Source organism: Pan troglodytes, chromosome 10 (genome assembly GCF_028858775.2).
Source record: "Pan troglodytes isolate AG18354 chromosome 10, NHGRI_mPanTro3-v2.0_pri, whole genome shotgun sequence".
In the NCBI taxonomy this organism is placed as follows: domain Eukaryota; kingdom Metazoa; phylum Chordata; class Mammalia; order Primates; family Hominidae; genus Pan; species Pan troglodytes.
In genome coordinates, this window is record NC_072408.2 from 6,903,804 (window position 1) to 6,920,309 (window position 16,506).

A 16,506-nucleotide genomic window follows, 5' to 3' on the forward strand; every position below is an offset into this window, starting at 1 on the left:
ATATACATGCATATGATTTCTCAGTGACTCTAGGTGAGTCATAGGAATTTCTAATACACTCTTAATATCTTCAAATTTCTGTAAAGCAGGCAGAATTAACACATCATATTCCTTTACATTCAATTTTTTCTATATATCTAACATTTGTGATCTCATCACTTTAATGTATGACCTTGAATTAAATCTAAGTTAGCTTGTACTTTCAAAGAAGAAGTGCTTCTGGAGTTTCCCCTCAAAAAATAAAAAAACACTCTATATCTATCTTTCTCTTTTTCTGTCTATCTTATAGGATTTAATTAAAATAAAGAGGTGGGAATGGGTAAAAGGCATTTGGATAAAATGGAAATGGAGACCAGGCATTTGCTTTAATTCTTATTCTCACAAAGAAATGGGAAGAAAAAAAAACAAAAGAAAGGAAAAGAAAGTATCTTTAGGACTTTAAAAGAATGTATCTATGGACACCACTACTAAGAACTCAGGGCACTCCCACTTAGACTTATACCAAACTGAAAGTATAATTAGGTTTATACCTCGGAATAATATGTCATTTATCACCAGGAATGCCCAAGTAAACTGCTCTAACACTATACTTACAGGCAATGAATTTACTGTGTGGCACTATTGATCTCTTCATTATTTTCTGATAAGTAAAGATGAAAAAATTAGCTGAAATCCTAAGGGCCGAGAGGCATGTTGGAGCTCTCAAAAGGACTGAAAATAAGACAAGCTGAATACAGACCTCTGATTTAGGTGTTACTTTTATGGAAAGCAAAGGAATTATGTTTACTGAATTAACATTATATTTGGTACATATATACCAATGTTTGGTACAAACATTGTTTACCTACTATGTACCAAATATTTTGCCAGGTGCTTTATTTAATCACATTTTAATCCTTGACATTATTCCATATAATCGTGTATGCTTCCAATGTAAACGCTGACATTTAATCCATACAATCATGTATGTTTCTGGTGTAGACACTGAGTCTCAAAAGGAATATACAATTTGTCTGAGCCACAGTTAGAAAGTGGCAAAAGAGACTTGAACCAAATCTAACTAGTCCATCCTCTCTAATATGCTGCTGAAATAAAATGGATATTTCACTCCTTAGTTTGTGTTTGCCTGGCACCAGAGGACTCATTTAAAAAACTCAAATTTCAGTAAATATAATCATTTCCATTTGTCTTTCTTTCAACAAACACTTATTTAACTGACTTTATTTTTCTCAATGTACATTGTTGGCCAAAAATTTTGGCAACACGTATCCACAGCTTTAGATTATTGAAATGACTGTGTGAAAAGAATATAAAATAACAGAAAGCTTTAATAGCCCTCAAAAGAATGGTGCCAGTTATGTGTTACAAATGGTCTTCTAGAAGGACATAGCATTTTGTGTTGAAATAGCGCATGTAAATCTCTTAATTCATTATTAAAGTGCTAGTAAAACATGGCGGGCATTTACTAGCAGAGTAACCCAAGCTCAGCGATTTACAACCACAGAATGGCCAGTGGAAATTCAGAACAGTTGATTACCTGACATGGGGTAGAGGCAGTGAGCAATTTTGTAAGAACAGGACTTCCAAGCTTGGCCACCCCGGGGGGGCGCTGTGCCTCCAAATAAATAAACGATCCTGCAAAAACAAAGGGAAAGTCATACGGATGCAAGTTCTCTTACACACTTAGCTGTTCTTTGCTCCACAGTCTTATCCTTGCACATGCTAAACTATCAATTAGATAAAGAAAAGTACATTTTTTACATATTTACTATTATGGTTTGTAGATAACAAATAGCATTTATACCGGTATAACATTAAATACCTAAAATAACATTTAATCAATTAAAACAACTCTTGATCCAAATCACCTAAACAAACATTTCTGTTGGCTTCATTTATGTCATAGTGTTTGACATCAAATTAAATGAAGCTTCTAAGCTGACAGTTAGATATTCAACACGCCCTTATGAAATACCCACAAGAGCTTTATTTTTTAGTTTCTTCACAAAGTACCGAAGGATATGAGCTTATGGAATGAATTTTAGTTTCTCCCGGGTCTTACGTGTTTGACATTGTTGTCTGTGCTAGAGGGGATCAAAGCTTAATTAAAGATCTAATCTGAACATTAACAAAATCACCACTTTTAGATTTTAACTACGACGGATGCGCTCATGGCAAATGTGCAGGGGATAACATCTCTCAGCAGCTTAAAAGATCACAGGTTCACAGCTGCTGTCTGGGGTAGTTTCATTGAATATTGAAGACTTACAAGGAAGGCTATACCCAACAATGTCAAGGTCTGATACTGCCCTTTGATAATCACAGTGATAGGCAATTTGGAAAACCAACTATTTTCATTGGAAAATACCGTATTCAGAGAGTGATTTTCCTAGATACAAGTCAATGCCGACTGCACACAAAGGAAAGGATTTAGAATTAGAATGTATTATTTTATAGACTCCATCACATGTTTAACCAAACAACCAAGGATGTGAGTCAGCAGTGTCATCTTTGAGTGGGAAAAATAGAACCCAGTTTATATTGTTTTTAAATCTCAAAACCTACTTGGAAAGATAAAGTTTACTGTCCCCAAATTCCAAATTACAGGTAATGGAAACAGTGCATGCGAGCAAGTTCATTAAATTCTCTATGCTTCACCTAAAAAGGAAAAGAATGGGAAAAGTTGATTTTGAAAAATTCTTCCACCTAAAAATGCTCAGGTTTAGGTAAAATTCAAATGAATATTTTTAAAAAGATGATCAAAATTCTAAAAACAAATGAACCGATATTCAAAGACTTTACTCCTCCAGTCATTCAAAAGAATATACACAATTTCAAACAAGCTGGTTAATGAAGGTGAGAACATGTACACATTAAGACGCCAAAATCTAAATGAAGCAAAAGGCCTGAATAAATCGTTTAGACAACAAAAGTAACTGAAAAAGTAATGAAAAGAAAATCTAGGGAGAAATGTATGGTCACACATCTGAGTTAAATTTAATTTTCTTTTCTTTTTTTTTTTTTTTCCTGAGACAGGGTCTGGCTCTGTCACCTAGGCTAGAGTGCAGTAGCATGATTGTGGCTCACTGCTGCCTGGAACTCCTGGGTTCAAACAATCCTCCAGCTTCAGCCTCCCACTGGGTGTACAGGAGCACACTACCACATACATTTTAAATTTTTTTGTAGGGGCAGAGTCTCAAACTCCTGGCCTCAAGCAATCCTCCTGCCTTGGGCCTTCAAAGTGCTGGGATTTCAGGCATGAGCCACTGCATCTGGCTCCCTATTTAATTTTTAAAAAACAAATATTTGCAACATTATTCGAGAAACCTCAGATCTTAGAAAAATATGGAGAGCTCCCTGATTCATATTAGGTTGCCAGAATATCTTTAATTTTTAATAAAATGGATGAAAATAGGACAAAATTTAAAACTCTAGAGAGCAATCTCACTTGTGAGCATAGGAACAAATATTCTAATTAAAATAATGTCGAATAAATTTGAAATTGTTATCCAAAAATAGTGTGTCTTGATTAATCTGAGCCTTCCAAGAATGTAGGTTTGGTTTAATTTAGGAGCTCGGTCTCCATATTCAGTTACAACAACAAATGAAAGTGTCAAGTCATAGAATCCTATCTAAATGTTGAAAAGACTATGAAAAACCAGTGAACAATTTCAAGTCACAAATCTTAATAAAATAAAAGGAAATAATTAAATAAAGACTAGTGAACAACCTCAAAATAAATAGCATTCTAAATGGCAAATGATGAAACAATATTAATTAAAATGGGAAATGACATATTTCTGTCACAACTATCAATTAGAGATAATATTAGGCAATATTTATAATCTTAGACTAATATTATCTTAAAGGTCTGGTGAGTGTAGAAGTCAAGGAAATAAAATATCTAGTAGACATTATAGAAAAAGAGAAGTAAATTTCCCATGTTTTACCAATAATATAATTGTAAAAATAGAAAGCCAAAGTATTCCATTTTTTATAATTATAGTATCATTTAGAAAATTTGGTAAGCTAAATGGAAACAGATATATTACACAATTACTTATCTTATCTTAGCAGTAAGTTTCCAGATACATAAACAGCAAGAAATGTCCAACTCCTGATAGCAAAATTAATTTTTTTAATGTAGGAATAAATTTAACAGAAAACGGACACGATTTATATGAAGAACATTATAAACTTTGTGAAAGACTGCAAACTCTCTGGTTAGATGAAAAGAGATAACATGTTTCTAGATGGAAAGATAATAGAATTAAAATATGAAGTTACTGACCATTGATTTGGAAGCTAAATGCTATCCTATGATAATTTTAACCAAATATTTATAAAGTTGACAATATTGCGTTAAAATTAATATGTGCAGGTAAGGGGTATATAGAGTCTAAACTCTGACCACAAGCCCAGGGACTTCTAGGAACACGTCCCTTGATTTATCTTCCTATCAGCCTGCTCTAAACAATGAGCCAAGTTAGAGAAATGTGGAATTTACCAGTTTTATTCCTGGTCATGGCAAGGAGTTTACTTCTGGTAATCAGAATTGTTTATTGTAAAACTCTTACACACCCACATACCCCAGAGTGGCTATGTGACCAGCACAATATAAAAATTAAAGGACAGAGTGAATAGTCTCCCTGGGTTAAAGTGTTCACATCTGGCTCGACCTCACCTTCTGCAAAACAGGTACCTTGTTAATGCACTGGCCTAGAAGTAACACCTTACATGTCTTAAGAATGTTAGAGGCCAGTCTCTATAACTTTCACAAATGAAAAAGTTATAAACAAGCATTACCATATAGAAGAAAGAAATGAATAATAAATAAAATTACTCCAGTTAGGTTTGGTTCAGGAGTGCAAGAGGGGTTTAATATTTAAAAAATCAATTTACCTTACAGACAAAAAAGATAATCTGACAATCATATCATAATAGATGCTGAAAAATACTGAAAACTTTCAACATACATTCAATTTCTTAATTTTTTTAAAAAGCACACTCTTGAATAGAAGGGAACATTTTTATCTGATAAAGAATACAATTTTTCAGTAAGCATGGCACTTAAGGTTCAACTATTGACAACTTTTCCTCTGAGAGAGAAATAAGACAAGTCTAGCAGCTACCACCAGTTCTATTCAACACATTCTAGAAATTCTGTCCAGTACATAAAACAACAAAAGGAAAATAGAACTGTTAATATTTAGAAAAAAGGAAATAAAATTGCCATTATTTGCAGACAAAATAATTGTGATCCTAGAAAATAAAATATATATGTATAAGTTCCTAGCTATGATAAATAAAATTAGCAAGGCCACTGGATACAAGGTCAATATTTTCTATAAAAATGCATTTCTATATGTCAGCAATAATCAAAATCAGAAGTTCTTTAAAAGTAACACAAAAACCTAGGAAAATACTAGCAAAAGATTTTCGAAATCTCTACCCCGAAAGCTGTAAAATATTACTTAGTAAAATTAAAGAATCCAAATAAATTGAGACATTGGAAACATTTGAAAAAAATATTTTTCAGTGAAATGCAAATAAATATTACATATGAGAAATCGTTGTACACCCATTAATTGGAAATTTTTATAGAGAATTATAATGCCTCTTGCTGGTAGGAAAATAGGAAAAAGTAGTCCCATTTTGTCACTAAAAATTGAAGTACTAAAGTTTTAGGGTAAATGAATCTATAAATGTTTATTGAAAATATAAATACATATCTTGCTTAAAAAATATAGAACTCTCACTCCTAGTTATTATCTATTGCATAAAATCGAAAGTATCCTACAGGAGGAAATGTGTACAAGAATAAATTTGAAACATCGTCATGATATTGATATCACTGGATAGGGGAATAGCTAGATACATTATGGTATATCCAAATCAAATAAATTTAGCCAAATAAACAAACATGAATCCAGTATCACAGACTGGATTTTATCTTCTGTCCTAAATGAGCAAAAGAAAAATATTAGAAAAAAAGCATATTTAGCATGGACTGTCAAATATAGGACAATGGGAATGTAAGATAGTGATAGATCACAGGATAGTGATCTCTGAGAGAGGGGAAACAAATGAGTTAAGTCCTGTAATTCCCACAGCTTACTTCCTAGACAGAGTTTCCAGGTGCCTGTGCAGAGGGGAAACACAGGAGTGTGGTAGTCTCCTCAAGTTGAAACAGATAGAGTCGGTGCTTTGGGGAGACCCACATGGGTAGAATTCATAAGACAGAGTGCCAGCTGCCCCTTTCAGGTACTGGAGCTTTGAAAAGACAGCAAGCTCCCGAGATCTGCAGACAGTCCCCCCTAAATTGCCATGTAAGGACCGATCGTGTGCATGGATTGGAGAAAACTACCTGAGTCTGGGGGTAAAAACACCTGAAATGAATAGCTGGAACATTTCCCGAAGGTCACAGAAAGTCAGGAATGGTAGAGTTCTCTCACCAACCAGAGTGCAAAAACAAAAACAAAAACAAAAACAAAAACAGACATAGGCATTGGATAGAGAACTCAAACCAAATAAACACTTATGTCCAGACAAAAACACGTATGCAAATTTAATGGTGTTTTTACTCATATTTGACAATATTTGGAAACAATCTAAGTGTCCTTCAGCTGGTTAGTGGATAAATGAAGTGTGGCTCATCCACACAATGGACCCAACGATTCAGCAGTGAAAAAGGAAGGAATTGTGGCTGAAGCCAGCGACATGGATGAGTCTCAAGTCCTTTATGCTAATTGAAAGAAGGCAGAATCAAAATGCTACATATGATATGATTCCATTTTCAAGACATTCTGGAACAGGCATACACTAGGGCTAGAAATCAGATCATTGGTGTCAGTGGTGGGAGATGGGAGAATTATTGAGTACATAATGGCACAGAACAATGTGTTGGGCAGGAATAGAATTGTTTTATATCTTCATTTTTGTGATGGTTACCCAATTGTGTATGTATGTCAGAACTCAGTGAACTGTACACTAAAATGGTTGAAGTTTACATTTAACCAATACTTTATCATAAAAAATGAAAAAAAATAGATAGTATTTGATGACTTGTAGCAACTGCCATAAGCTATCTTTAGTAAGAAGATAGGGACAATAGTTACAAGATAATATATTTCTTAAAAAACAAACAATCACAGAAACACATATAATTTTGAATATGTATGTATCTACTATATATATATCTGTATGTGACTATATGAACATAGATAAAAGTGGAACATAATTAACATGAGTTGCCTATTTCGATGGAAATTTAACAGAGTAGGAATAGGAAGGTAGAAACGAAGCAAAAAAGGCAGGAAGGAAATTCGAGGCTTAATTACACACACACACACAAAAACTACATAATATCAACATATCCAGCCTGGTCAACACGGTGAAACCTCTGGCTCTACTAAAAATACAAAAACAAAAAACCAGCTGGGCGTGGTGGTGTGCACCTGTAGTCCCAGCTACTTGGGAGGAAAAGGCAGGAGAATTGCTTGAACCTGGGAGGTGGAGTTTGCAGTGAGCATGGATCACACCACTGCACTCCAGCCTGAGCAACTAAGTGAGACTCTGTCTGAGCTAGTTAGATAGATAGATAGATAGATAGATAGATAGATAGATAGATAGACAGACAGATAGACAGATTTAAAAGCTGCAATCTATATGTTTAAGGCTGTAAGAACAAAATGAACTAGAACTCCACTTTCTTAGATATCGGAACTATTAGGCTGCCTCTGACTCTACCAGAAATTTCCATTTCACTTTCCTTTCCCTTCCTGGTCCTTTTTCATTTTTTTTAATTCTCCTCCTCACTTGCAATTTAAAACCACTACTGATTCTCTTTAAGGTTTGATCATGGCAATCATGGGTAAAGAGATGTTGACTCCGTGATCCAGATATATATATATATATTTTTTTTTTTAATTGGCCCTTTCTAAAATGAGAAAGACTGCGTTTTTGTCCCTCACACTCTGGGTGAGACCAGCTGCCCCTAGTTTTATCAGTCATATTGTTATCTTTCACTATTCTTCAACTCACCGGAAAAGAATGGGTCTTTCAACATCTAACACAGGGGCTCTATTAGAATCTTTTTAATGCAAATCATAGTTATGTAGTAATTATAAGATGGCAAAAGACTAAAGGTGAATTACAAACATATTTTCTAATTGTCTTATCTGGTGTTTTTCCTAGTCTTCTTATTAGAATGGACAACAAATATCTATTAATGTTTATGGAGCTCTTACTACATGGAAAAACCTTCACAGGTGTTATTTCATTTAATCCTCATGACAACTCCACAGGGAAGCTACTTTTCTTTTCTCTATTTTCTATCTAATAAAACTGAAGCACCCTAATATTTAGACATGGGTGCAGTGTCAACATCGTGTCGGAACCCTGGGCAGCCCGTGCTCTTCCCTAACTGGTTATGGTATGCTCACATCAGACCACCATGACACACTGCCCGCACAGCTTCCCTTTGAGAATCACTGCCTTGGCTTAGGCCTTCATCATCTCTCACTGATATTTCTTCAGCATATCCATGTTTTTTTGACTCCAGCCTTTCACCCTCTCCATTCTCCTCATCTCAGACAGAACAGCCCTTTAGAGCAAATTTGATTGGTCACATGCTTTAACATGACTACCTGCGTCACCATCATCCTGCAGACACATTTCCAATTCCTCAGCACTCTCTAGAGTCCCCTTCCTTCCTCTCCTGTTTCATCAGTTCTCTTCTCCCTGTCCAATCACACACGTCTTTCATCCCTAACTACTCCCATCTTTCTGCCCTCTTTGGGGATTCTTCCCTCCAATTAGGACATGATCCCTCCCACCTCTCTTTGGTTCCGTCTTCTCTCAGTAATTCCTTACTTCTGGCATCCTGACTACTTTTCATTTCCCTTCAGTGCTCAGTTCAGGAGTCATCTCCTTCAACAAGGCATCTCGAATCCATCTGAATCACCTTCCATCCCTCTTAAAGCATCCTTCATAACCGATTGCAATTCCTTGCTTATCTACTTAAGCTACTAGACTGAGACCACCTCAAAGGCAGGGATCGTGGCATCCATCTTTGTGCATCCAGGTATCGTCTATGCTATGTATTTAATAATTGGCTTGAACAGAGAATAAGAAGTAAAATACTATATGAGTTTAGAGAAAATGTGTTGTTAATACATAGTTCCAATGATTTATAGTCCCCTTTCTATTTTAAACTTTAAACTTAACTTTGTCTGCTACAAAATGTTAAAGAAATGAGTCATGGCACAAAAGCAAAAATTAAGAACTTACCACAATGTTAAACAATTAACTAGGTTTATGGCTGTAGCCAACAGATGGATGGTTGAATTTTCCCACCCCATCCCCTAGCACACTCACCCACTACCACCAACCCCAATTTCCAATGGCTGTAATTAAAAATATGATCAATACTTATTTTTGGTATAATTCTTTGGAAGTCTGAAAGAAGAAACAAATAGGATAATGTTCAATGAGGTTGAAAGATGATCTATAGTACAAGTACAGTTGTGCTCCTGTAAGGTTTGCCAGGTGTGGTGGCTCCCTCTTGTAATCCCAGCACTTTTGGGAGGCTGAGGTGAGAGGATTGCTTGAGGCCAGGAGTTTGAGATCAACCTGGGCAACATGGCGAGACACTCTTTACTTAAAACATATACATTTAAAAAGTAAAGTTAACACGATGCTAACGTATATGGGGAATGACATCCGATGATAAATGTGAACAAAACAAACGAGAAAAGAGAACAAACCCTTTCTGTTTTATTGGAGTTTCACAGACACTTATTGGAATACCACAGGTAGTTATGGTTCCTCTATTTTAAGATGATATGTAAACACTGGAATGATGGTTAAAAATATATATGTGGAAGAATAAGACTGTTTATTATAAAGAAGCCCGAAGACTGATTAAATTGCATTCAAGTATTTGTAAATTTATTTCACAGATAGTGCTAAATCTCTGTTCTCAGTTCCCAGAAACAAGATTAGACTATTTTTCTTCCTGTTTTGAAAAAATTGGATTGCTCTAAAAAGAAGGCAAGCCTACTGTACTTGATTCTGGGCAACTTGAGAAAATGATCAGAAAACTTTTCCACCTCTTTATGCCTTTAACCCAACTTATAAAAATTGCAAAAACAAACATGTTGGTGATTACAACAATGCTCCTTTCAGGGAACTCAATTACCCGCCAATTATTAACTTGGTCAGGAGGTTTTAAAGCAAGACAAACCAGAGTTCCATGTATACAGTCTACAGAATAGAAATGAAAATACACAGTATCATCATTCCACAACATGCAAGAAAGAAAACTATTTTTTTTTAAAAAGGAAAATGTCCTACCATGATTTATGTTTGCTGTGTGATCAGCTGCAGGAAAGTGGTGCTCTCCATTATTCAATCCTTTCATCAGCTTCCAGTGTGAATCTTCTGTGAGAAATGGCTCCCAACCGCAGAAACCCGACTCAAAGTCACAGGCGAGATGCTTTGCTGTTACACGTAGAAGAGAAAACAGGTGAGGAGAAATGAAGAGCATGCAGGCAAACACTGCTCTACGCTAGCTAATCATCTTAGGAGGCCTGCAAAATTATTCTGCTTGGTAGTGAATATTCTCTAATGATCGGAATAGCTTTCCTTTATCTAGTCACACACAATATCTCAGGTGCTGTGTGAGGCATGACCCTTCCACATGCTTCCATCTGTAAGTCTGGTACATTTCATTCTGGTTGGCCATCTCCATTTTATTTAATGATGCAAGGTGGAACTCCAAAGCTTTTCAGGGAGTAACTAATTTGCTTGCCCAGTATAAACCTGCTGAGATGGTAGTTTAAATGAAAAAAATCCACTGGGAAGGGGGAAGTTTAAATTAATTCTGGACACACAAATAACTTGAGGTCAGCATCTCAGTATGCATTTTATTATTCTATCCTAACACTTTCTCAAAAAAAAAAAATACCTAGCCATTTTGGAGTTGCAGGTAAATTAGATATTCGGAACTGAGCTGGTGTTATCTTTTGTCTTTTTTTTTTTTTTTTTTTTTTTTTTAAGGCAGAGTCTCGCTCTGAGGCCCAGGCTGGAGTGCAGTGGTGCAATCTTGGCTCACTGCAAGCTCCACCTCCCGGGTTCACGCCATTCTCCTGCCTCAGCCTCCCGAGTAGCTGGGACTACAGGCGCCCACCACAACGCCCGGCTAATTTTTTATATTTTTAGTAGAGATGGGGTTTCACTGTGTTAGCAAGGATGGTCTCGATCTCCTGACCTCGTGATCCACCCACCTCAGCCTCCCAAAATGCTGGGATTACAGGCGTGAGCCACCACACCCAGCCCAACATTTTTTTTTACATGAAAGACATCTGGAGACAATATCACAGTAAAAATTAATGCATCATACAAGATCCTTGGTTTAAATTTCTTTCAATTGACTATTATACCAACGTCCCCTGTGAAGGTACACAATTCATATTAGCATTTAAAATTGTTTTTAAAGTCCTATAATTAAAAAAACCCCTATTTCATGGAATTTCCTGAACTATTTTGATTTGAAGATATATCTATCATGCCAACTTTTTTGGAACACAGTGAAGTAGATTCTATATATATATATTTTTTTTCCTATATGAGTTATTGAAATTTTATATATAAATACAAATGTGTATTTTATTGTGGTAAAATATACATGACATAAATGTAACATTTTAACAATTTTTAATGTAAGCTTCTATGGTATTAGGTACATTCCCATTGTTGTACAACCATTACCACCATCCATCTCCAGAACTTTTTCATTCCCAAACTGAATCTCCACCCCCATTAAGCAATATTTTCCATATCCCCTCCCCTCAAACCCTGGCAACCACCATTTTACTATCTGTCCCTATGAGTTTGCCTACTTTAGGTACTTCATATAACTGGGACCAAACAATACGTGTCCTTTTGTCTCTGGCTTATTTCAAGGTTCATCCATGTTGTAGCATGTGTCTGAAAATTAGATCTATTTCATGTATAAACTGTTCAGGGATCCAATGTGTATCTTTGGACATGTTTGGCATGTTGTATTTTAATTATTTTGATAGAGATTTTTTAAAACATATTGCATATATATGTATTAATTTTTTAAGCTTTATTGATGTATGTGACAAACAAAATTGTAACTAAGGTATGCAATGTAATGTTTTGATATACATATACATAGAGAAAAGATTACCACAGTAAAGCTAATTAGCATCATTTCATCATATAGTTACCTTTTGTGTGTGTGATCAGAACATTTCAGATCTACTCTCAGCAAATTTCAAGTATACAATACAGTGTTATTAACTATAGTCACCAGGCTGTACACTAGACTCCCAGAACTTATTTATCTTGTAAGTGAAAATTTGTATCTTTTGACCAACACCTCCCCATTTCGGCCAGCCCTCAGCCCTGGACAACTGCCATTCTACTCTCTGTTTCTACAAATTCAACTTTTTTAGGTTCCATGTATAAGTGAGATCGTGCTGTATTTGTCTTTCTCTGTCTGGGTTATTTCATTTTGCATAATCCCCTCCAGGCTCATCATTGTAACAAATAGCAAGTTTTTTCTTCATTATTGCTGAATAATATTTCATTGTGAACACATATACATTTTATACACACACACACACACACACACACACACAAACACACCCCACTTGTTTGATCCATTCTCAGAGACTTCAGTTGTTTTGGCTGGATATTTTGAATAATGCTGCAATGAACATGAGGGTGCAGATATATTTTAATCTTAACTGCCCTCATTTAATACAGGATTATGTTAATAAACATCAAAAATCTATTGTTTGGTTTTAGAGAAATTTTACTCAGAGTTCATCAGTTAAAGTAATATTTTAAGATCATGACAAAGCTTTCTCTTGCATATTTAACCACTACAGCATATGAGCAGACAAGAAAGAATTTCATTGTGCAGCTGGGAAAAATTCTGGATCATGAAAAGTAAAATATTTTATGAATCCTCCAGAAGTTAATCAGCTCTCTGTGAAATAAGAAAGAAAGCTATGTATGGGAAATGAATGGGGAATATTTCATTTAATGAGAATATATTAGATTCTAACAGGATTATATTATAAATATTGTGTTAATATACATTACAAATACACATTATAAATATTTTATTAATATTGATGCTCTTAAGGACTAGCAAAGTAAAGAGAGTTTTTGCTTCTACCCTGAGAGAACTCTGACTTGTTTGCCTTTAGTTTTTATCAATTTTTTTAGATGCCATCTATTTCTTCCCCTAGCTGTCTTCCTTCCTGAAGCCTCTTTGGTACAGTTGTTCTCAAAGTTTCATATGCAGACAAATCACCTGGGACCTTGTTCCATGTAGCTTTTGGTTCCGTAAGGCTGGGCCAGGGCCTGAGGTTCTGCATTTCCACTAAGTTCCCAGGTAATGCTGATGCTCTGGTCCATGGAGTCTGCTGTTGCAGCAAAACACACAGGCCATTTTTATTAACTGATTTTGAAAAGCCACCGTTTTGCAGGCTATGTTATGCCATATATTAAAATAATACCTAAAAGTAAGAGCAACTTGATAATGAGAGAAGGCCTGAGTGAGTCTGCCTTTGGGGAAAAGCACACTGGCTCTGGAATACCAACTGACAATCCTCACGAGTTCATATTTACTCATTCTCCAGAATTTGGTAAGTATTCCTGGTGCTATTCAAACTGCCTGCACAAGCTATACCCTCCTAGAGATTCATTCTAAAGTGCAATAAAAAAAATATATAAAGATATTTTTCTTGTGCTTCATGAACATGGAAGAATCGTTTATAAAAAAACTTGATATTACAAATTCAAATTTGTAAAACACAAATGTTTTCGTATGTGTAAAATGTTTCAATATGGTTTTAAATTTCAAAGGAAAGCCTCTTTTATTTTGTAAGAATATACATATGCACGTGTCTATATGCAAAAATATATTAAATACTTTAGTGCAGCAAATAGTGTAAATTTATATCAATTCTAATAATCCAAATCTATATAATTTCACAGCATAAATAATTGTATATATATTTACATGAAACACTCATTTTGGTATCAAAATACATGAATACACATATATACTGTATGCAATATGGCTACATTTTTATGACATATTCCCTATATCAAGTCAATCTCAATCATGCAAACATGACAGGTTTTCTTTGGACAAATGAGGTTACACTATTTAAAAACTTAAAAGACTAATAAGTAACACTGTTTTTGTTGAGAAACACAATTACCCATTCCTGCATTCACCCAAAGAAAATAGCAGAATATGGCATCAAGAGCTACTGAACTGGAAAAATGTCATATACATAATCAATGAAACTTCAATAAATGAGAAAATATGTCGAAAATCAAATGCTAAACAATTTTTTAAAGGTGAACATAAAGTATGATTTACTACGGGGAAAATAATGGAGGGGAAAAAGCTAAGCTTCCAAATATACAAGTGCCCAGGTGCAGTGCCTCATGCCTGTAATCCCAGCACTTTGGGAGGCTGAGGCCGGTGGATCACCTGAGATCAGGAGTTCAAGACCAGCCTGGCCAACATGATGAAACCTGTCATTACTAAAAATACAAAAATTATGTGGGTGTGGTGGCACATGCTTGTAATCCCAGCTACTCTGGAGGCCGAGACAGGAGAATCACTTGAACCCGGGAAGTGGAGGTTGTAGTGAGCCGAGATCATGCCATTGCACTCCAGCCTGGGTGACAGAGCAAGACTCTGTCTCAAAAAAAAAAAAAAAATTATATACGTGGAAAGAAAGGAAATATATTTTCCTTCAGTTATTGACATTAAGAATTATAGAAACTGTTAGAAAGAAATATTTCCCCAACAGAAATGAAGCAAATTGTCTGTAAAAAATTTAAATAAAACATAGAAAGAAACTTCACATACATTGGAGTAAATAAATTGCTCTTACATCGCTTGTTTTGAACAAAAGAAGAGAGCAGCCCAAAAGCTCCGTTGAGCTCACACTGGTTAGCCAATTACTTGGTTTAAAGCTAGGAGTCTGAAGTATTAACTGGATTGCTGTTGATGAACATGGCAGAAGGGGATTTTAGCCTTACTTTCTCATCTCCTCTCTCCTGTGTCCCTCCGCATTGCTCTTAATAAAATCCAAGCTTCCCAAGAGAAACCAATTATACAGAGCTTTTCACTTAAAAGGTGGCATTTATCTTATTACAATATTTTCACCTCTGCTCAAAAAAACATCTCACTAAAATAAGACACTGCAGTAAAATAAACGTCAAATTTTTAATATCTTTTAAAAACCACCTGTTTGTGATACAGAAATTGGATTCATATCCTTGGAATTCATGTTTTCTAAAGAGACACAGGGATCTCAGTTGCTAAGTTACCTCATATGAGAATCATCCTGTGGATTGTAAATTAAATTATATTTTTGTTGAACTATGACTATGCTTGAATAGCAATGGGATCTCTTGTCATCACTTCTATCAAAGACTCTTCAGAAAAGGCCTGAAAGAAAGGTGTTGGGGCACTTTGGCCCTCCCAAACGCCAGTCATGGCTGAAGTGATTTCTTTTTTTTTTTTTTTTTTCAGACGGAGTCTCACACTGTCGCCTGGGCTGGAGTGCAATGGCGTGATCTCAGCTCACGGCAACCTCCACCTCCCATGTTCAGGCAGTTCTCCTACCTCAGCCTCCCAAGTAGCTGTGATTACAGGTGCCCACCACCACGCCTGGCTAATTTTTTGTATTTTTAGTAGAGACGGGGGTTTCACTATGTTGGCCAGGCTGGTCTTGAACTCCTGACCTCGTGATCTGCCTGCCTCGGCCTCCCAGAGTGCTGCGATTACAGGTGTGAGCCATTGCACCCGGTTGGCTGAAGTGTTTTCTAGGCAAGTAAGAGGAGAGCGGCCCTTCCTCCAGGGCAGCCATGATGGCTGAAGTGATTTCTACAATCATGGTAGCTGCCCTGGAGGAAGGGCCACCCTCCTACTACTCATCCCTCCCAGCTACAGCTTCCAAGATGATTGACTAGAGAGGAAAAAAGCATACACAATAAAAGTTAGCAACCCATACTATATGCCTCCAAGGCAAAGGTACAAAAAGTTTCCTTCTACCACCCATCTTCTCTTTAATCAAAGTACACACATTCGCACACCCAGCCAACAATAATCACAACTATTCATTTGTAGAATAAATTGAGAGATGTTGCAGACTTTGCAACAAGCACCAAAACATTAAGTTAAAATAGAGATCCCTGAAGGCATAGTACTAATAGTTTCAGAGCAATAATGCATATTTATCACATTTCATACATATGACTTACCTTTGCCTTGATAGAAACAAAGACTGTTTTAAATCCAACTAACAGTCTTGAATTAGAGCATGTTAACTAGTAAGCCATTCACTCACTTACAGCAAGTTGCTGGGTCTTCATCACTCTCATCGGAGCAGTCCTGCCGAGAGTCACAGACAGATTTTTTGGTGATGCACTGGCCAC

The 16,506-nt window shown here is 35.8% G+C and overlaps 1 protein-coding gene across 1 annotated transcript in view; it reads right to left on the reverse strand.

Moving 5' to 3' along the window:
* The window catches only part of LOC129144512 (MAM and LDL-receptor class A domain-containing protein 1-like), a 33,484-nt gene extending 17,006 nt beyond the window's left edge, over window positions 1–16,478 (reverse strand). Inside the window, exons 1-3 of the mRNA XM_063785363.1 lie at window positions 16,423–16,478; window positions 10,357–10,503; window positions 1,538–1,635 (exon numbers count right to left, since the gene is read on the reverse strand). Of these exons, the coding sequence (XP_063641433.1) occupies window positions 1,538–1,635; window positions 10,357–10,423 (165 nt within the window). The 5' untranslated portion in view covers window positions 10,424–10,503; window positions 16,423–16,478. The remainder of the gene's footprint in view (window positions 1–1,537; window positions 1,636–10,356; window positions 10,504–16,422) is intronic.
* Window positions 16,479–16,506: the final 28 nt, after the last annotated feature.